This window comes from Equus przewalskii, chromosome 13 (assembly GCF_037783145.1).
Source record: "Equus przewalskii isolate Varuska chromosome 13, EquPr2, whole genome shotgun sequence".
Taxonomy (NCBI): domain Eukaryota; kingdom Metazoa; phylum Chordata; class Mammalia; order Perissodactyla; family Equidae; genus Equus; species Equus przewalskii.
The window spans coordinates 91,590,577-91,611,812 of NC_091843.1; the positions used below are offsets into that span (position 1 = coordinate 91,590,577).

A 21,236-nucleotide genomic window follows, 5' to 3' on the forward strand; every position below is an offset into this window, starting at 1 on the left:
TGGCAGCAGTTAGCTCAAGGCTAATCTTCCTTCAAAAAAAAAGAAAAGAAATAACTTTGCAGTTATCAATACTACTTTTTAAAAGATACAGGCACCAGGATCCAGAAAAAGAGAGTGCTAGACTGGCTCTGTGCAGGCTAATGGAGCAGGCCTCACTGCTGTCTTCCGAAGGCCTGCTTACGAGGCTGGTGCTGGCCTGTTCTGGAACTCGGGGTGAGGAAGAGTTCCCACCAGCCTAACTGACAAAAGTGGCTCATGTGCATAACTCATTTGTACAAATAAGGTGGTTTATGCTGAACAACTGCTTTCCTTCTGGGAGTCTCGAATTCTGGTACTTGCCAGCCAGAGGGTATCTACACAACTAGCCTCCAATAAAAAACCCTGGGCACTGGGTTTCTATCAAGCTTCCCTAGTAGACAAGTTTTTGTACATCTTGTCACAACTAGGCAAGGGGGAATTAAGCACGCCCTGTGTGACTTCATGGGGAGAGGACTCTGGAAGCCTGCACCTGGCTTCCCCTCAACTTTGACCTGTGTGCATTTTCCCTCTGCTGACTTTGCTCTGTATTCTCTCGCTGCAATAAATTTCAGTTGCTAGTGCAACGACATGTTGAATCCTATGAATCCTCCTAGATATCACGGAACCTGGGGTTGCATGGTCTTGGGGACCCCCAACAAAGGCTCTCACAGTCCTAGGTTTGAGTCCTGCCTCTGCCATTCCTAACACTGTGAGATCTTAGAAAAAAGTGACTTAGGATCTGTGTGGCTATTTCTGGATGATTAAAACAAATGGAAAGGGGCTGGGATGTGGAGTGCTGACATACACGGTTCCCAACAGTTCCGGGATTCTTTACGTTATCCAATTACAGCTAAACAATGTCCTCATAGATCAGAGTTCAAATAGTTAAGAGAACATAAGCCTAAAAACAGAAATACCTACACGTAACAATTTCCTACCTGGTACAAGTTGACACTGACCCTCAGGAATAAGCTGTGCTCAAACAATACAATTTAGCCACGAGCCCAAAGTATTAGAGTTCCATTTTGTTTAAGTACTAGGATTTTGTCCCAGATTTGTTTTACAGAGGAAAATGATAAATAACCAAACATGACACTTCAAAATTCTGATACTGTTTTATTAGCTACACTTATGTTCTAGATGCAAGAACGATGTCAAATAGCCCAGTCGCACCAATTGTGAAATTTAAAAGGGAGCTGCTGTTTTGGGTCAGATAACTGGAAAACTGAAGAAAAATCACTTTCCTCCACCTGGATACCCTGATGATCTCAACAAGCTGACCCACACGGAGACGTGAGGGACAAAACTGCAAGTCCATTACTATTAAGTAAAATAACACACTTTCTTTTAAAATAAATACCTTTTACATTTTTTCGTGGTTTAGAGGATTTCTTCTCCTTTAAACTCTGATTTTTAACGGATTTTTGTTTTCTTTTCTCTTCTTCAGCAAGAACTTTCTGAAGCAAATGAGCAAAAAAATCGAAGTCAAAAGGGCGCTTTTCCTCTGTTAAAAAAAAAAGAAAAAACTTCACATCTTTATTTTTAAAAAAGGAAAGGAACTTTCAAGTTTTTATTTTTTTAAGTATCATAACATCAAAAGCAAATGCGCTTTATCAGCAGAAGAATGGATAAACAACTCTAGTCACTATAGTACCGTCCACAATAGAACACCACTGAGCAATAAAAACAAACTATTTTAGTTAAAAAAAGAAAAAATGAGGGGCCAGCCCCGTGACTGACTGGTTGGGTTCACACGATCCACTTCGGCAGCCCAGGGTTTCACCGGTTCGAACCCTGGGCGCGGACACGGCACCACTCATCAGGCCATGCTGAGGCGGCATCCCACATGCCACAACTAGAAGGACCCACAGCTAAAAATACACAACTATGTACAGGGGGGCTTTGGGGAGAAAAAGGAAAAAAAAAAAGGAGCTACTGATACAAGCAATAATATAGGTGAATCCCAAAAACATGTTGAGGGAAAGAAGCTAGACACAAAACAGTAAGTACTGTATGATTCCATGAATAATACATTCCAGAACAAGCTAAACGAATCTATGATTCAAGTGAAAATAGGGGTAGCCCTGGGTCAGGAGAGCAGCGGAAGCTGACCGGGAAGGGAAACAAGGGGACTTTCTGGAGGAAGAAAAGCGTTCCACGTCTTGCTGTGGGTGGTGGTCCCACAGGTACATGTTTGCCAAAACTCAGACTACAAATTGCATGGTGAGTACCTTATAAACCTGCTCTTCAATGAGGCTAGGGCGACTAAGGAATCCTCCGAGCCTACCCACCAGCAGATGCCCTCTCCTGATCACAACCCTTTCCCTACTAACTCTACTCTTCCAAACAGCAGCAAAGACGGAAGCAAACGAATACTGATCAGGACCACTCTCATGAAATAACCACCACAGCACTCTGTCAGAAGAGCAGTCCATGAGCAAACAGCATGGATCCACTACAGGAGTTAAGCCCCTGCCTGAGCCCTGCATCTAAAGACAGGGAATGGAGAGAAAGTGGTGCTCTGCACATAAGCCCCAAGGTCGGTCTGATGATAACACGACTACAAGACCGCCTCAGAAAAAGAGGTATATACCAAAACAGAAATAAACTAGCCCCAGGACACCAAGCCCAAACCTGGGATTCCTGAGACCCTGGTTTGCTGGGGATTCAGCCTTTATCTGTTCTGACCTTCCACAACAATGACTCTGAAAAACACAGCACTAAAATAATCCACAAAGGTGCTCAGAGGAATTCAAAATACAAGTTTTAAAAAGAACCGTTTGGATTTTAATTTTTTTCCACTACAAAGCACCAAAATCAGTGAATTTTAAAGGTATCTATTATGATGGTTTTAACAATGGCTCCACACCCTACAAAGACTGTTTATAGATTTACAAACTCTTTTCTGATTATAATGCGTTAAATATAATGAAAAGTTTCAGGACCACTTCTCTAAAATGGAGAGGGCTTGGGCCTGCCCGGTGGCACAGCGGTTAAAGTGGGCATGTTCCGGTTCTCAGCGGCCTGGGGTTCGCCGGTTCGGATCCCAGGTGTGGACACGGTACCACTTGGCAAGCCATGCTGTCGTAGGTGTCCCACATATGAAGTAGAGGAAGATGGGCACGGATGTTAGCTCAGGGCCAGCCTTCCTCAGCAAAAAGAGGAGGATCGGCAGCAGTTAGCTCAGGGCTAATCTTTCTCAAAGAAAAAATAAATAAAGTAAAATAAAATGGAGAGGGCTGAGGAAGACAATAACCTAGATCTTCCCGGATCCACTCCTCGAAGTGGTTTCCCTGAGGGCCCAGTGCAACACCAGGCGTAGGGCCCACTCATCTGCCTTAGGGTTTGCTCATAAAATAATTATAGATGCTACACAACCTAAGTCCTCTCTTCAGATTTTTTTCCTAAGATTAGCACTATGACAAAAGGACACAGATATATTTATTAATCAAGAAATGTTGATAATTATCTTCCAAAGAATATAGGAACTACTTTAAACAGTACTACATTTAATTCTGTTTTTCTTTACAAATCCCTTTTGTCTTTCTCTGAACTTGAAAAGAAAAAATGTTAATTTTAATGAGGTTAGTAGAAGCTGAAAGATATATATACATCACTCCGTCAAATCAGGTCTAAATTTAAACGCCATCTCTTCAGACAGAACTTCCCTGACCACCCAATCTAAACATCCAGCCCCTAACTCACTCTTTCCTTCTTCATAGAAATTATTCACTATCTGAAATTATCATGCTTACCAACTACACCCCTTCCCCCACCCAATCAGACTTAAGGCTCTGAAAGCAGCATTCTCGTCTGCCCCGTTCCCCATTATAAACTCAATGCCTACACCAGGGACTAGAACGCAGCAGGTGGGCAGTACTGTTGACTGAATGACTGACTGACTGCTGGAAGGAATCAGCTAGAGTACAGTATCTTCCAGAGACAATTAACTCCTTCTTGAATACAGCTCCCCCAGAATAAAGAGCACTTGGAAACGGTATCTCCAGCCCATCCGAAACTTCTTGGATCAGAACTCTGCTTACTTGTTTCTTGACATCTTAGCTAACCCCTGCTTACAGATCTGTATCAGCTGCCACACCTACGCCACTAAAGAGAAACCTTCCCAGTCTTACCCTGCCTGTGACACACAGCACAGAACAAATCGAAAACACATGGGAACCGAGACAAAAAGAACGGTCATGCTTTAGGCTCGCCAAACGATACACCGTAAAAGAAGGCTTAATACTTACGGAACGCCTTGTCTATTCTCCAGCCATTTGTTTTCTCTTCACGTTTAAACTTATTCTGTTAACAAAACAAAAAAACCTATAGTAATTTTCTCCCATTAAACAAGTGAAGATTATGTTTAAGGAAAAAACAACAATAAGCATTAAACTGAAAGTTTTATAATAACGTATGATTCTCTAACAAGTAAAATGTCTTTGCCCATAGGCAAGTTACTTAAACCTCTGGCTTTTTCAAAATAGGGATGAAAATTTATACTGAGCTTCGTGATCCTCCTTATGATCAACAGCACAAATCAGCAATGGAAGCTAGATTTCCAGAGGACGAAAAACATAAAGTCAACTAGCATGGAAATAAATCAAACTGATCATTGATTAAGCTAACTATATTAACTCTTTAAAAACTAATGCGGTCACAGCAAGTCAAACCTCTTACATTAGTATTCTGTTTTTCCATGGCATGGAGGGGAGGCTGTTAAGAAACAACCAAGCAAAGTTTTGAAGCAGACCAAGTTTACCTTTGGAAACTTCTTTATATTTGGGCACATTTCCATACTTTTCTGAGCACCTAAGACCCAGATTAACTACATAAGATGGAGACAGTTAAGGTTTAAGGCTTAATCGATCCTAAGGTTATTAAGAAGCCTGAGGGCATAACTCTGTGTCTGAGAATGTCTAATCATGCATACATCCTGGGAGAGAGAACAATCCACCAATCTCTCCCTCTACAGATCAGTTGTCTAAAACTTTTATTAAAAATACAAAAATAGGGGCTGGCCCCGTGGCCCAGTGGTTAAGTTCGTGCACTCCGCTGCAGGCGGCCCAGTGTTTCGTTGGTTCGAATCCTGGGCGCGGACATGGCACTGCTCATCAGACCACGCTGAAGCAGCGTCCCACATGCCACAACTAGAAGGACCCACAAGGAAGAATACACAACTATGTACCGGGGGGCTTTGGGGAGAAAAAGGAAAAAATAAAATCTTAAAAAAAAAAAAATACAAAAATAAAACTTTTTTTGAAAAAAAAAAAGAGAGAGAAAATCACAGAAAACAAAGGACCTGCTTCATGGCCAGAGCACTGAGCAGACCGTCACGGCAGCTGCTCTGCTGCATCTCCTGCGCATCATTCAAGGCCACAGCCTTACACTCGACAGTTTAGCCTGCCAATGTTCTAAAAACCTCATATGACTTTAACATCTTTTAATCAACAAGCTACCCCTCTTTTCCATTCCTTATTTTTCTTTATAAAACTTATTACCGAGTAACAGAAAAATTTTCAAGGATGATCACCTTTTTCCCTTAAAAGATTATATTATTCTTTAAACATCTTCTCAAAAGTTAACAAAAGTACCTCCATAATAAGTGACAGGCCATCACCACAAAATCAAACATCCTGAAAGAAATGCCAATAGGCTTTAGGCATTATTCCATTCTAAAACACTGCTACAGCATATTTTACCTAATTGGGAATATAATTCAGAACAATTGAAAACTTCTTTGAAGAACGTATTGATACTGGTCATTGATTTCACAGGCAAGAACCACTGTAAGGCCAAATTCCATGATCGTAAGATAAATTTCAAAATCTCTACCTCTGGCCCCGACAAAGTAACTGGTTATAAGCTGGATCCATACATTCAAGGCCATCATAGATAACTTTAACAAGGACAAAACAAATGCATCAACTATTTCCAAGCACTGGACAACAGGCAGAGGAAAACCACAATCCCAGAGAGAAGGGAAACACACAAGATGTACCAACGCTCACCCTGGTTCTTTGCCTGAGCTAAATTTCCCAACCGATGAAAAGGAGATAAAGGCCAATCAGAGCATAGAGATCCCACTGAGCTGAGGAGGGAGAGAAGCTTTATGGATAGGGTTTTAGAGGGAAGAGAGCTATGAAGGAAAGCCTCACAAGCCTGGTGGGAGTACCCCCTGAGCCTTGGGCTGCATCTGGGCTGCACATGCCCAGAGCACGAGGCCTAGTGGAGAACAGCTAGCATACGGATGAGAGCAGAAGAAAGATACTAGAAGTCACATAACACAGTGAGATGACAGTTCTAGCCTATACGAATGGAAAGACTTTGTTAACACCCAGACATTCAGCTCAGACACCAAAAACGGCACCACTTAGAGATAAGGACCACACCTCATAGCAGCCTTTCTCAATCGGGGTTCTAGCATGAGAATTAAGCCCTACTGCCCTAAGGCATCCCCTATGTGTAATGAATTACCTTCTCTTCTATGCATCTAGAACGGATGACCATCCTTGGAGAACTTAGAAAACAGTAACTCAAATTGTTTTCTGTGGTTCACATGAGAAACCTAGAGTACAGACCAGTCCAGAGCTGCCTTAATCAAGCCTAAAACCAAGCCTTGACAGAAATGAGGAGAGATGGCAGCATATTAATTGCCTTCTAGAACAAAATTCACGTTTAAAGAAAAAAACCCATAATCCAGACACCGTACACACATCATCCATTATTGTCCAGCATGCAATAAAAAACAAAACACAAGACATGAGAAAAGACAGAAAAACGTGATGCACAGTAAAGGAAATAAACAGAAGGTCAGTTAAAGATCCCAGTATGACCCAAATGTTGAAATTAGGAGACAAGAAAGTTAAAGCGTCTGCTACAAATATGTTCAAGGATTAAAGGAAAACATGAAATGAACAGATAGGGAAATCTCAGCAGAGGAACGGAAACTAAGAAAAATAACCAAGTGGAAATTACGGGAACGAGAAATACATCAGAAATGAAATATTTATTGAATAGACATAATAGCAGATTGAAGATAGTAGAAGACAGGGTTAGTGAACTTGTGACCACAGTGACAGAGACTAACCAAACCAAAACAAAGATTGGAAAAAATGAATATACTAACTCAAAAAGACCTCTGTACCCCCATATTCACTGCAGTGTTATTTACAATAGTCAAGATGCAGAAACAACCTAAGTATCCATCGAAGAATGAATGGATAAAGAAAACTTGGTGTAGGGGTGTGAGTGTGTGTTACACAGTTTTGCATGCACACACAAACACGCACAGGTGCACACGCACACACACACACACAGAGGAATATTATTCAGTCATAAAAAAGAATGAAATCTTGCCATTTGAGACAACATGGACATTATGCTAAGGAAATAAGTCAGAGAAAGAGAAATACCATATGCTCTCTCTTATATGTAGAATCTAAAAACAATGAATAAAAAAACAAGCTCATAGATACAGAGAACAGATTGGTGGTTGCCAGAGGCAGCGGGTTGGGGATGGAAGAAATGGGTGAAGGGAGTCAAAAGGTAAGCAAATTAAAAACTAAAAGAAATCTTTTTTTTTTTCAAAGATTGGCACCTGAGCTAACAACTGTTGCCAATTTTCTCTTTTTCTTCTTCTTCTTCTCCCCCAAGCCTCCCAGTACATAGTTGTATACTCTAGTTGTAGGTTCTTCTGGTTGTGCTATGTGGGATGCCACCTCAGCATGGCCTGATGAGCGGTGCCATGTCCAGGCCCAGGATTCAAACTGGTGAAACCCTGGGCCACCACAGCAGAGCACGTGAACTCAACCACTCTGCCACAGGCCCGCCCCCAAAACAAATCTTAACCCTCAATGTGATGGTATTAGGAGGTGGGGCCCTTGGCAGTGATTAGGTCATGAGGACAGAGCCCTCATGAATGGGATTAGTGCCCTTATAAAAGGGACCCCAGTGAGCTCTTGCCCTCTTTCTGCCATGGCAAGATACAGTGAGAACTCTGCAACCCAGAAGAGGGCCCTCACCAGAACCTGACTATGCTGGCCCCCGATCTTGGACTTCCAGCCTCCAGAGCTGTGAGAAATAAATTTCTGTCTCTTATGAAAAAAAAAGAAAGAAAACTCCAAACAATATCCCTCATGAACAAAGATACAAAAAATTCTCTGGAAAATATAATAAAATTCAGCAATATATAAAAGAATAATACAGTATGACTAAATGGGATTTATCCCAGGAATACAAGGTTGGTTCAACATTCAAAAATCAATGTAATTCACTAGTCCATATTCACTTTTCTACAATCTCTCCAAAGACTTGCTGGAACCACACCAAATTTTTAAGGGAAGAATATAAATGATTTGTTTTGTTTTGCTTTGTTTTTGCTGAGGAAGATTCACCCTAGGCTAACATCCATTGCCAATCTTTCACTTTTTTTCCCTTATGTGAGCCACCGCCACAGTATGGCCACTCATATGAGTGGTGCAGGTCCGCACCCAGGAACCAAACCCAGGTCGCTGAAGTGGAGCACACCAAATTTAACCACTAGGCCACCCAGGCTGGCCCTAAATGATTTTTAAGAGAAATCAGTCTAGTTACAAACCTATCATTAATTACTCAGATCTGGGAGTTCTCCTAGACAATCAATTTCTAGGCTTCACAGAACTTCAACATTTTATTCTCCTTATATCAAAGATCAATATTAGAAAAGGAACATAAAGAATATAAACAATTCTTCATTTTTTGCAGAAATACAGTAACTATTACACTGTACAGTGGTACCCAGGCGAATGATCCATGCCTAGCCTAGTGAAAAAAAAATCTATCTTTCCTAACAGTCCCTTTAATTAATGAAGGAAAAAGCCCGTGGTTGGACAAAGATCTCATCACTAAGAACTGGAAAGGCATTACAACAACATTGTGTGCACTCAAATGCACTCCAACCCAGGAAATACGTAATGACATTTCTCAGCAGAGGGAACTATAAAACGGAGAAAGTTGGGGCCGGCCCCGTGGCCGAGCGGTTAAGTTCCCGCGCTGTGCTTCGGCAGCCCAGGGTTTCACGGGTTCGGATCCTGGGCGTGGACACGGCCCCACTCGTCAGGCCACAATGAGGTAGCGTCCCACATGCCACAACTGGAAGGACCCACAACTAAAAAGATATACAAATATATACTGGGGGGATTTGGGGATAAAAAGCAGGAAAAAAAAAGGAAGACCGGCAACAGTTGTTAGCTCAGGTGCCAATCTTTAAAAAGAAAGAGAGAGCTCATCCTCTCTGGAGCACTAAAGCATCACTGCCATCAGTGCTGCTAACAGCGTCACCAGCTGTCCCCAGAGTCAAGGAGGTCAGATAACGGAACTGTGCAGCTCGGCATGCTTCTCTCAAGCCTTCCGAGGAAATTCAGAAATAGATTTTGCATCCAAAAAGCTACCCTTAACCCAAATATTGTGGTACTCCTTCTTCATTATCTAACTCTTCTATTATCTTGGTCTCAGTGGCTTTATTGGCACTCCCTCAGATCCATCTTAGAAGTGGGCAAGATATAAATAAGAAAATACAACATTCAAGTTATGGAGACTGTACTCATTAGAATTGAGAAACACTACATTACTTTTGAGCTACAAAGAGGTATAGACGTACCAAAACACACTAGTGGAAAAGGGTGGATGAGATTTAAACCAAAGGCTAACAACACAGTATTAGGAATTTTGGGTCTCTTTCCAATCAACAAATATAATGCATTTACTTTACCTTAATTTCTATCCTTGCTCTGTGAGGAAAAAGCTGTCCAATCATAGAAAAGTCAGTTCCCACCATGCTGATGGCTAAAAAGAACATATCTGTTTCTGTAAAAATAAAAGATGTAGAGAGACTGAAGATTAATCTTCTCAATATTTCAGAGGGAAAAAAATTTACATAAGTATATATTTTGAGTTAAAAATAAATTTCACAGTAGTTGTTTTTAATTAAAGTCCGGTAAATCTTTAGTCACAGAAATGTTTATGTACATATACATAAACATATTTCAATTTCATTGTCAAGAAACTCTTGAATCTAAAAACATCTTCTTTAAACTTTTATGTAGAAACATGGTATAAAAAATTGGCATGCTCTTACCAAAGCAGTTAGAATAAAACAAAAAACCACATTCTGCCTATCTGGTCTCAAAGTGCCCTGAAAAAAACTGTCAGTCATAGCCAGCACAATGTTACTGTTATGTAAGCAACTAAGATATGCTAAGCAGTATGTGAAACAAAGTAACTAGAAAAATACACCAGAAACTGTTAATGGAAGTAACCTCGAGAGAACAGGATTGCAGAAGTCAGAGAAGAGACGCACAGTCTTTTTTTCACTCTATGTTACTCTGTTGTGTTTGAATTTTTTCCCAAAACAATTATTTTTATAATAAAAATAAGCAAAAATATGCAATAGGTATTATATACTTTTTTAACAGCATAAATTTTACCTTTTAGAAACTTTATTACACTATATTATCTGAGGTAAACATTATGAGCATTAGAAATATTGTTAATTTTTCATCAAAATGGTAACTGCTGTACAGGGATTTGACAGAGAGAAAAATTCCAGCCAAAATGACCATAATGCTAACTCCTAAGAAGATTTCTAAGAGGAAGTCAGAGACACAATCCCATGGCAGGGGCAGGGGGAGGTGCCAATACAATCAGGCAGAGAGGAAACAACATGGTGGTTTGCATCTTATTTACTTAGAGGAAACCTGGTTCAATTCAGAAACAGAAAATAACTCACTTCATTTCAAATAAATAATCTACACAAGTTAAAATAAAATTAGTTACCTTTATTTGACCATGGTTTAGAATAATAGTTTTTCCTAAAGCTGGAATATGTAGTCGTAGAACCACGCTCAAAGATAGGATCATTTTCCTCAACAACACAGGGACCTTTTGTCCTTAAAACTTCTACAGTTAAACTGAAAGAAACAGTTTTAAAGAGATTCACACTAAAGACAAGTAAGGAAACAAACAGTAAATGAGATTTGAATAGCTATATTTTGAAATTTACCATGACAGAGTGATATGAAAAGTATAATAATGTACATTGAAGGTATGCATATCTTCCAAGAATCCACTCATTTTCACTTAAAATGTGATTGCCAGGGAGTAAGAATAAATGCCAACCTTTTTTTCAAAATCCTTAATAGCAATATAAAATTCACAAAATATTTTTGGGCCATCTAAAACATCATTTGTTTTATGGTCTTCTGCATGTCTCCTATATTCAGTATACATACTATCTAATTGTTCTAGACCCAACAGGGGATACTGAGAAATACAAGCATTTTATATTTAAGTTTTACATTCCTGCAAAGCAATTTATTATGCTTTTAACTATTAAACGACCAGTAAAATTTATCATAAAATAATGGAAAACATCATGTAATAGCAATTCTTATTGACAGTATTACATTTATGTTTAATTATCATAGAATTTCTATGCTATAAAATTATTTTTTACTAATTAAACTGTCAGAAGACTTTCCATCCCTCTTTTTTATTTACTTACTATTTCATCTTCTTTTTTTAAAAATATACTTTGGAAAGACAACCAAATTCCACAATGCCAAATTTAAGAAATTTTAATGTTATAACTGAGAAATTAAGCCAAAAAGTGAATTAAAATATGTTAAACCTACCATTTCATTGCATTTTCATTAGTTATTACCAGACACAAAAATACAGTGTTAGTTAACAATATGCAAATTTGAATATTGACTTCAAGACTGAGTCAATCTTTAAAATCTATCCTCGGTGGAGGACAGCACGCAATTATTTCAATAGCTGGTCCCAATCACCAGTAAAGTTAGTAACCATGATGGTAGGTTAACACATGATAGGTCAATAGTACCATATTCTCAGACAATACACAGTATTAAAAAAATGGCTAAAAATTAAAACGAATCTAACCCACCTTTCTATTTACAACAACCATTATGCAAATATAAACATCAGAGTCTAAGCGACAATGACAGATACGGAAACTCAATCTCTCTCATTAGACAAAGCATGTTTGATCTCACCAAACCATAATCTTTTTTTTAACTTACCTTTCTTCATCCAAAATAATAGAACCATCTTCTGCCACTTTCACTCGAGGAACCAGCAATGGTCCTTCGTCCATCTCTTCCTCGACTTCATCCTCATCTTCAGCCTCAGGAGTACTCTTACTTTCTTGCCTGCCAAATGGAAAGACAGATTAATTCACATATGACAAGTGTTCCCTCAATACTATGAACTTCTGAAACAAATTCAACTTTCTAACTATTTGCAACTTTCCCTATAACCTAACTGAAAATACTATGTGATGTGTTGTTTATGACATGGCTATAAGATTTTCTCAAATATTATCTAGTAGCATTAAATAAGAAGGCTTTATTCTCTTTGAAAATAAAGAGAAACAAATGCTCATCTTTTCTATCTGAATAGAGTGTCAGAGGAAACCATCCAGGAATTATGAAATTAACAAAAATAACTCTTACAGTTACATAGCATTTGTTTCCAGATCATTTTATTAACTCTTCAGAATAACCCTTGAGGGTTAGAATTTTCACAATCATGTGAGGCTTGGAGAAGATAAATAACTTTTGCTCTAAATTTCACAACAGTAAGTCTTGACCGAAAAGCCAAATGTGGTTTTCCAAATAAAGATTCCAAATCCCATTTACTTTCCATTCAATTACATTATCTCCTTAAGCTTTTAGAACTCCTAAAGTTCTGCTTTAAAACAATGTGGATTCTAAGCAAAACAGTGATCATTACTTAATAATCCTTTAAGTAACAATCAGAAAAATCCCGATGTTTCTGCTAATTTTCCGCAATCCCTCATCTTGAATTACAAGGCTACAATAACTTCCTAAGAGGTCTCCTGGAGGAATTTCTTGGGAGTAAGCTAACATACGACAGTGCAACGTGGAAAGCGACAGCGAGTTTGTACAAAAAAAGATGGCTAGTGGCATCAAAACTGTACCCATTGCAGGACAGCAGACATGGAATGCTAAAGAAAGGAAAGATATACACACGCTTGCTGGGATAGACACAGAGGGGAACTACAATGATATACTAAAAACTTGGTTAACAACTGCTGCCTCCAGGGAGAAGAAGTGCACCAGACGGGAGAAAAACAGAGCTGGGAGACTTCTCAGGGTACTTTTGCTTCTTTTGAATTTTGTATCGTGGGACTAGCTTATTATTCTAAAATAAAACAAAACTCTTTTTAATCCTAAAAGCTTTAATTTAAAATCATAACATTGGCCATTTATACATGTAATGCACAAAGAGCGTGGTCTTTCATATTGATTTAAATCAGGCAGTAACTTTTATTCTTGTTAGTGACCCTATTTAAAAACTCCTATCACATGTATCTGACTATAACAGGAAGCATCATTTGATTCCATTTTTTTTTAAACGTACCCATAACAGAAGATATTCAAAAAAGAATGAGATGAGATGCTTACTCTCTTGTCTGGACTGGTGTCAACGATTTTTCAGTTTTCTTTTCTTGTTCCAGTGAAGAACTATTAAACACAAATAACAGAGTACTTTTTAATAAATAATTAATTTACATTTTACGATCTACCGTAACACTGCTATTAATGATGGTGTGGTCCAAGAGTCAATTGTTCAGTCAAAAACTTGTGTCATCAAGTATAGATAATTTGTTAGGCCCTAGCAGAGAATGATCTCTGCTGTGACTCCTCAGTGAAGGAAGGCTCCCAGTCCTGAGGCATGATGCAGCCTAGTGGCTTATCTCCAACTCCTAGATGTTGAATAGCTCAAAACCCAGGTTTCTGGCCCTTCTTTCAACTAGTCAAAGACCTGGCGAAGCTAAAAAAGGCTATAGTGAAAATGTGCCACTACTTCCACATCCACCTGCTAAACCACCACCACAACAATGAAATTTATCATAACTCTGCCTCCCCAGGCTAACCTGGATTAAAGCAGCTTTGTTCTTCGAGGATTAGTTAATAAATGACACTGTATTCAATCAGAAGGAAGAGCATAAAAATTAGATCACCCCTCTAAATCAGGTTATAGTGTACATGAAATAGAAACTGCCGTCTTGATTAGAGAAAAGCTGTCTAGTTGGTGTTACTACATCTTGGTACGATAACAAAGGAAAACTATTTTTAATCTCAGAGGTAAAGGGCATCATTCACCATCTCAAGAAAGCAGTTACTTGAAATAACCCTCTTTCGTGTTAAAGAATTCTATGTAAAAGGACATTCATATGTGCTATAAAGTTTGTCAACGTGCTTTTGGAAAACACGAAACTGTACTCTACAAGTGATACTTAAATCACTACATACTCAAAGAACTAAAACAGAAATAAAGTTTACTTACGTCATTGGATTGTTATCTGGCAGGTAATATATGAAGTCTCTCATAGTCATTTTTGAACGATCTGGTGGCCTCTGACTTTCATTTATGGCACACTTGTTTTTCCATTGCTTCTAGATACACAAACATACACACAGATCCACTTTTATTTTATAAATATAGCATTTCAGATGTACCATATTCCAATACAACTCACTGATGCAGTCAAGTGCTTGACTATCATTGCTATCACAATTATGCCTAATTTTAGGAAAAATTTCATAAACTGAATATTAAAAGGTTGCAACACATTAAAGAATTTTAAAAACTACCGTGACTGGGACTGGATAACAGCTCAACGTATAAAATCATGCTTACTGATGCCTTCTAACTACAATAGTTTACTTAAAATTTATAAATACATACTTTTGTTTACCTTGTACTGAATCGGAATTCTGTGTATTTTATAAAAACTCTTGAAGCAAATGTTTAATTTTTAATTTCCCAAAATAAATCTAATGAAGCAGATACTATAAAACATAGAACATTTTTACAGGCTTAGATTTTAGAGGATACGAATTCAAACCCTATATCCTCCACTGATGTTTGACACAATGCACATAACCTTTCTGAGTTTGTTTCTTCCTGTGTAAAACAGTGATATCTACTTCACACAGTTGAGAGAATTAAAGAGATAATGAATATAAAGCACCAAGCTAAGTGCCTTCCTCTTAATTAAAAAAAAAAGAGCATTCCATAATTACTTATAAGAGCTGCCATCTGTGGGGCCTTACTATTTGCCAGACACTACTCCAAAGGTGTTTTACGTGTATTAGCTCGTCTAATCTTCACAACCCTCCAATGAGGTAGATATTAGCATTGGTCCTATTTTACAGACAAGGAAGTAGACCTAGAAGGATTAATTAAATTTCCCAAGGTTACACTGTAAGGGACGAATCTAAGATTCAAACCTTAAGTGTCTAACTCCAGACCTTGCGTGTTTCACTACTGCTACACTGCCCTCTCAGAAAAATAATCAATCTTCGAGATTACAAAGAACACAGACTCTACTATACACATACATGAAAATTCTTCCCATTTATAATTTTCCATATTGTCAATTTAGAAAACATTACCAAATCATCTGTTCAACTGTACTTGTCTTAATTCAAATGATATAATTCATGTCACTCAGACATCCTCATGAAAAATCTGACTGAAGGTTTATTTTATAAATAAGCTTGTGTGTTTGTGCGTGTGCACATGTTGTGTATAAAACTTCTATTTCTGGCCTGCACCAAAAATAATGAAAGACATAGTTGAATAAAATATATAAAAATTAATATCATGGGAAAAATTGCTTATTAACTCCACAGTGATTCTTAATCATCCTGTTAACAAAACAGAACATTCTATTAACATAATGGATGTTACTCAGTTTTGTCCCCTTCAAAATGATACAGATGCTTATTTTTCCTCCCAATGATGCTTGACTAACATAAAAACAGAAATCTAGCAGGCAACATCAAAATTCTGATTTTTCTCCCTTACCTTCTCTTTTCTCAATTCTTCTTTCAACATTTCTCTCAGTTTCTGGGCTTTATATATTCGATATCTGTCTGAGCATGGCTGTTTCTCCTTTGCTGGGACAGGGTCTGGCTGTGGAGCTTCTTTATTAACTGGAGATAAGGGGTGAGGTTCTGAAGGAACGCTGACACTAGGCTTAACCAGAGTAGGGGTACGTGATACTCGCTTTTTTCTCTGTGAAACAGTAGAGGAAGATTTACCGGATTCTTCAACAACATTCTCACCATCAGGCTTTTCATCACTGTTAAATTTAAAAAAGAGAAACAAAGGCACCAGAGATCTTCTTTTAAATATTCTAGTTTTGAAAATCAGTCTGGTAAAAATCTAAAACAGTAAAGTCTCACTACTAAAAAATCAATGACTTTAGAAATATAATTATGACAGAAGTTGCAATAAAAACTTTGTTTAGCAAATCTTTTTAACAGATACGTAAACTCTAACGGAGACTGTTGATCTTCTTTTCCAACTTCAAGTCCCTAAGCACATTAGAACACATAATTTTCCCTAAGCACGTTAGAACAGATAATTTTCCCTAAGCACATTAGAACACATAATTTTCCCTAAGCACATTAGAACACATAATTTTATGCTCATGCCAGGTCCCCCAAAACCTCCCGCCCCCCCCAAAAAAAACCTAAGATACAAAACAAAGCTTAATTAGCCTAATTTGATGACTAGGTAACTGAGAGTTGTGGTTTTTTTCAATTACGTTTATAATCCACACTGACATCCCCCTGAACTGATCTAAATTATCGGCATTTTACTTTAATCATCAACCTGAGATCAGTCAAACCAAACATAGAGAACTTCAAACATTTGTACTGCAGTATTTGAGGATACACATTTAGCTACATTAAACAAACAGAATTCTGTTTCAGGAAGAAATCACTTATCTTTCGTCAGGTATCACTCTATTTATACAGCTATCAAACTCTTCACTCAAAAACGTACTCAGGGGGCCTGGCCCAGTGGCGCAGCGGTTAAGTGCACACGTTCCGCTTCAGCACCCGGGGTTCACTGGTTTGGATCCCGGGGGTGGACACAGCACTGCTTATCAAGCCATGCTGTGGTAGGCGTCCCACATATAAAGTAGAGGAAGATGGGCACGGATGTTAGTTCAGGGCCAGGCTTCCTCAGCAAAAAGAGGAGGACTGGCAGCAAATGTTAGCTCAGGGCTGATCTTCCTCAAAAAAAAAAAAAGTACTCAGTCACTCCAAATTACGCATTAGATATAGTTCAGATTGGATATAAATATTTCAGGAATGGCCTGAAAGCAAATTAAGTCAAGAAGAGAGGAGGTATGAGTCAAGAATTAAAAAGCGTCCTTTTTTCATGTTATGATTAGTTTTATAGAAAAGCCGAAAATGCCTATAGAATAACCTTTCCAAAAAGTCTCCAATTTAAATTCTTATCTCAGCCCTTATACGATACATACACCATTTGCATTTCACCCAGTTATGCTGAATGCATAAGAAGAGAACATACACCTCGTAGATTTTTACAACTAGCAAAGACTCACAAAAAGGAAAAAGAAAACACATGATAAAAAACAAGATTTACTCCCTAAATGTCAACTCTAAGAAAAAAATTAAATATTCTTGAGCTTAATTAAATGTCTCAACACTACAGACTCTGAGTAACTTATTAAACGACCAACCACACATTCCTATGTAGTTAACAGGATCTCTGTGAACTTTACTAATTTAATGGTGACTGGTATTTGTATCCCCATTTTGGGGAGAAATGTTGAAACAAATTTATACAAGGAACTTGCACATTACTAAGCATCACTAAGCTAGCAAAATAACACCCTATACCCACCACCTGTTCAGGCCAACAGAGGAAGTTGAGCCAAAAAGAAAGAAACGAAAATTTCACCTCCCTGTCAGAGCATAAACAGAATTGATATCATCTCACTCTCATTTAATAGGGTTGGTTTTTATTGGTTTCCTCACCTACATAGTATAGAAAGGGGCCATTATTAGCCCGACATGTCTTTACTTTGCTCCATCACCTACAAACAAATAACTTTTCGTAGGCAACTTCTCTGCCATATCCTATGCAACACAGTTTACGTCAGTTATATCTAATCTCCACAACAACTCTCCAAAGCAGGTAATACTATCCCCATTTTACAGACAGGCAAATTCCGCCTGGGTAAAGTCTACTAAACTGTTAAGTAAAAGACTCCTTGATCCAAACGTGGAACACGACACGTGCTGTTCTGTACAGGAAACATGGTCACCATAGTTAAAGGGCACGCCTCAAATGACGGCAAGTAACCAGAGCTCCTCCGCATTGACTTAAATCAGCAGATCCAAAGCAACAATAGTCTACTTTTAAAAATAAACGCTTTTAAGTCTTTTTTAAAAACTATTCACCGCCACAAAGGAGTCCCGAAGAACGAGGGTACCCTAAATTCTCTGAGGAACAGTACCACGTGCGGCTATCTTCACTTCAATGAAGACTGTTACACCGGGCTTCCTCCCACCGAAGAGCTGGTGCCCTCCCCGAGAACCCACAGACCGGAACAGAATCCACCTCTGCCACACCCTGTGGCCCGAGGGACAAACCGCAGCTTGGAGCGGGTCCGTCGGGTCTCCACTGGAAGCTGAGAGCGCGCGAGGGAGGGTGCCTCCCATCAAGTTCACCAGCTCAGCGTCCCGGTGACAGGCGCGGAGGTGGGGCAGGTGCAACGCCGCCCTCTGCAAGCTTACCTGCTCCTGGGAGCCTTTTCTGGGGGCTGCGCTCCCCCGAGACCCGCCGGGGGCGCAGCCGTGGACTCCGCGGGCTTCGGGCCCGAGGCCGCGGCAGGCTCCGGCGGCCGGGCAGCCTCCCGTCCCCGCTGGGGAGCGGGCGCGGCGGGGGCCCTGGGGGCGGCCCCGGGCCTGACGTTCGGCTTCACGCTGAGCCGTGCCCTTCGGAACATGGCGGAGCCCGGGGGCCCGGCGGCCCCACGGCCGCTCTCAGCCCCGAGCCCCGGCCGCCGCCCCGCGAGCGGGTTAGGAACGGCGCCCTTCCCACAGAGCCACGCCACCAGCCCGGCGGGCAGCTACGGCAGCTCCACGCCCCCGCCGCCTCTTCCTCATGACCCTGCTGCGCGAAGAGCCAAGCTCGCCGACACCTCGCTCCCCGCCCTCTCAGGGCGCGGGACTGATCGCGTCACCAGCCAGCGCCGCGGAGTGACGTAAGACGCACAGCGCCCGGCGCCATGGTAACTGTCAACCTGCGGAGCCCCGGATGCCTGGGAAGCGGAAATTGAGGCGCGGGTCGGGGTGCTGTCCCTCTCCGCGCGCCCTTGGGAGTGGTCGCAAAGAGGGGCCGGGGTCAGCCCTCGGCCCAAAGCCTTACGGGACCAGGAAGATGCTGGCCGACTTTGTTCCCCAGCACATGCCCAGGCCTTAGAAAGCCTGCGTTGAGTAGAAGGCGGATTAGAGATGCAGGTGTGGAGAATCTGGCGCTAGTTACCTCCTAGGAAGGGAGCTGGGTTTCTGGGGAACATGTCGGGGAGGAAGACCATTCACTGTATGTCCGGGTGTACCTTTTGATGTGAATGTATCACCTGCTCAAAAATTATTATAATCAAACTTTTAAATTAATGTAAGCGTTCTTAATCTGCTTCAGGAAGTAGCAGTACAGCAATAAACAAGGCGCTCTGGGCTAGGGAGGAAAAAATACAACAAACAAATGAACGAGATAATTTAAGAATGTATGCCATGAAATGCCATGAAAGAAATGTAAAGGGTGATATGACAGAGATTAACGGGAGGCTGGCTTACTTTAGGTGGGGTGGTTAGGGAAGGCCTCTGGTGAGAGGAAAAATGGCCAGACATGACGTTAGGGACACGCTCCACAGAGTATGGTGTGTTTGAACCTGTAATACAAATCCCCTGACTCATGGCAACACAAAGGCCTGACTTCCTTCTTGGAAGGAGAAAAGGATTCCACAAGAACATCCTGCTACATTAATAACAAAATGTCAAAGGAATAAAATCCTGAACTGACTGAACAGACTGCTAGGTCATCCACAGGGAGAAAGAGAAGAGAGGCAAGTGTTTTTGAGAATAGGAAGGCAGGGCTGACAGCACAGAAGGGAGAAGAGATCCCTCTAAGACTTAAGAAAATAGAGATGTGTGGGTTCTGTAGGCTCCCTCCAGGACTCTGGGGAAGGAGGACCTCAGAGACACCTAAGGAAGCCAAGAACTCAACAGAGAAACCCCTGCTGAAGATGTCTCAGGAATCTTGGAGCCACTGCCAGGACCACATAGCATTGGACAGCATAATCTGGTATAAACTGAAGACCCAAGGCCTTTCCCCAAATGTTCTGTTCCACCTAAGAGTCTAGGGCATTCCCACAATTCTGTATGTAAAGAAGTCAATAATGACTAAGATTTAATTTCCCATTAGTAAAGGGCTGGAAATGGAGACAGATTTAATTTTATTAAATATAAGGTCATAAAATATTTATTACATACCCAAGTTTGTGGAGTAAATTCTTAATGGCATCACAGTAATTTTAAAAGTCTGCGGTTTTCTCTGGCAGACACACTTAACATTTCTAGTGTACACAGTGTACATCATGCACATCCCTACAACTAAAAACTATATTTTCAGCAGCAAAGAAAAATCTCAGACTGTAAATGAAGACCACATACAGAAACAAGTCTACCACTTACCTTCCAATTCCAAATTTCGTCCCTCCCCTCCTCCTTAGTTGAGCTCTTTCTCTCTTCAAAGAGCCTGGCCAGAGAGTCAATCTTTTCCCCCTGTCCAGGTTACTCCGGAAGAAGTTGGCTAAGTGGAAACAGACACCTGGCCCATAAACTGTAGCGAGGAGGAGGGCTGGGGCGAGGGGAGAGTGACAAGCATGCAAGGCCATCTGAAGTTGGAAGAATAGTGAAAATGACAAATGCTGGCACTTAGTAGTTCACATATATTAATTCAATTAATTTAGGAGGTACAATTAATCAGAGGCACAATTACCTCCCAGTTTTTCTGGTAAGGAAGCTTTAGTGCAATGAAGTGACGTGCCCAAGTTCAGACAGCTACGCATTGGTAGAGCTGGGCCTTCAACCCAGACGTTCCATCTTGAGAGCCCTGTGTCTTCCCCACTTTCTCCTACCTTCTCTAAAATAGGCGATTTGTATAGGGTAAAATAAAAGTTGTCAAAGCTTGGTCATATATACTTCGGGGTCCATTATAGTATTTTCTGTACTTTTGTATATGTTTGAAATCTTCCAAAATAAAAGCCTTAAAAGAAATAAGGTAATTTTACAGTG

At 40.2% G+C, this 21,236-nt stretch overlaps 1 protein-coding gene across 5 annotated transcripts in view; it reads right to left on the reverse strand.

Annotated features, from left to right (window-relative positions):
- BDP1 (BDP1 general transcription factor IIIB subunit) overlaps positions 1-19,543 on the reverse strand; it is an 80,009-nt gene extending 60,466 nt beyond the window's left edge. For all 5 annotated transcript variants that reach the window (XR_011525366.1, XR_011525365.1, XR_011525364.1 and 2 more), the window contains exons 1-9: positions 18,675-19,543; positions 15,922-16,198; positions 14,395-14,504; positions 13,509-13,568; positions 12,102-12,230; positions 10,834-10,967; positions 9,770-9,864; positions 4,269-4,323; positions 1,379-1,522 (exon numbers count right to left, since the gene is read on the reverse strand). Coding sequence is in view for 2 of the 5 variants with exons in the window: in XM_070569933.1 (XP_070426034.1) it covers positions 1,379-1,522; positions 4,269-4,323; positions 9,770-9,864; positions 10,834-10,967; positions 12,102-12,230; positions 13,509-13,568; positions 14,395-14,504; positions 15,922-16,198; positions 18,675-18,886 (1,216 nt within the window). In the remaining 3 variants the exon portion in view is untranslated. The remainder of the gene's footprint in view (positions 1-1,378; positions 1,523-4,268; positions 4,324-9,769; positions 9,865-10,833; positions 10,968-12,101; positions 12,231-13,508; positions 13,569-14,394; positions 14,505-15,921; positions 16,199-18,674) is intronic.
- Between the last annotated feature and the right edge of the window lie 1,693 nt (positions 19,544-21,236).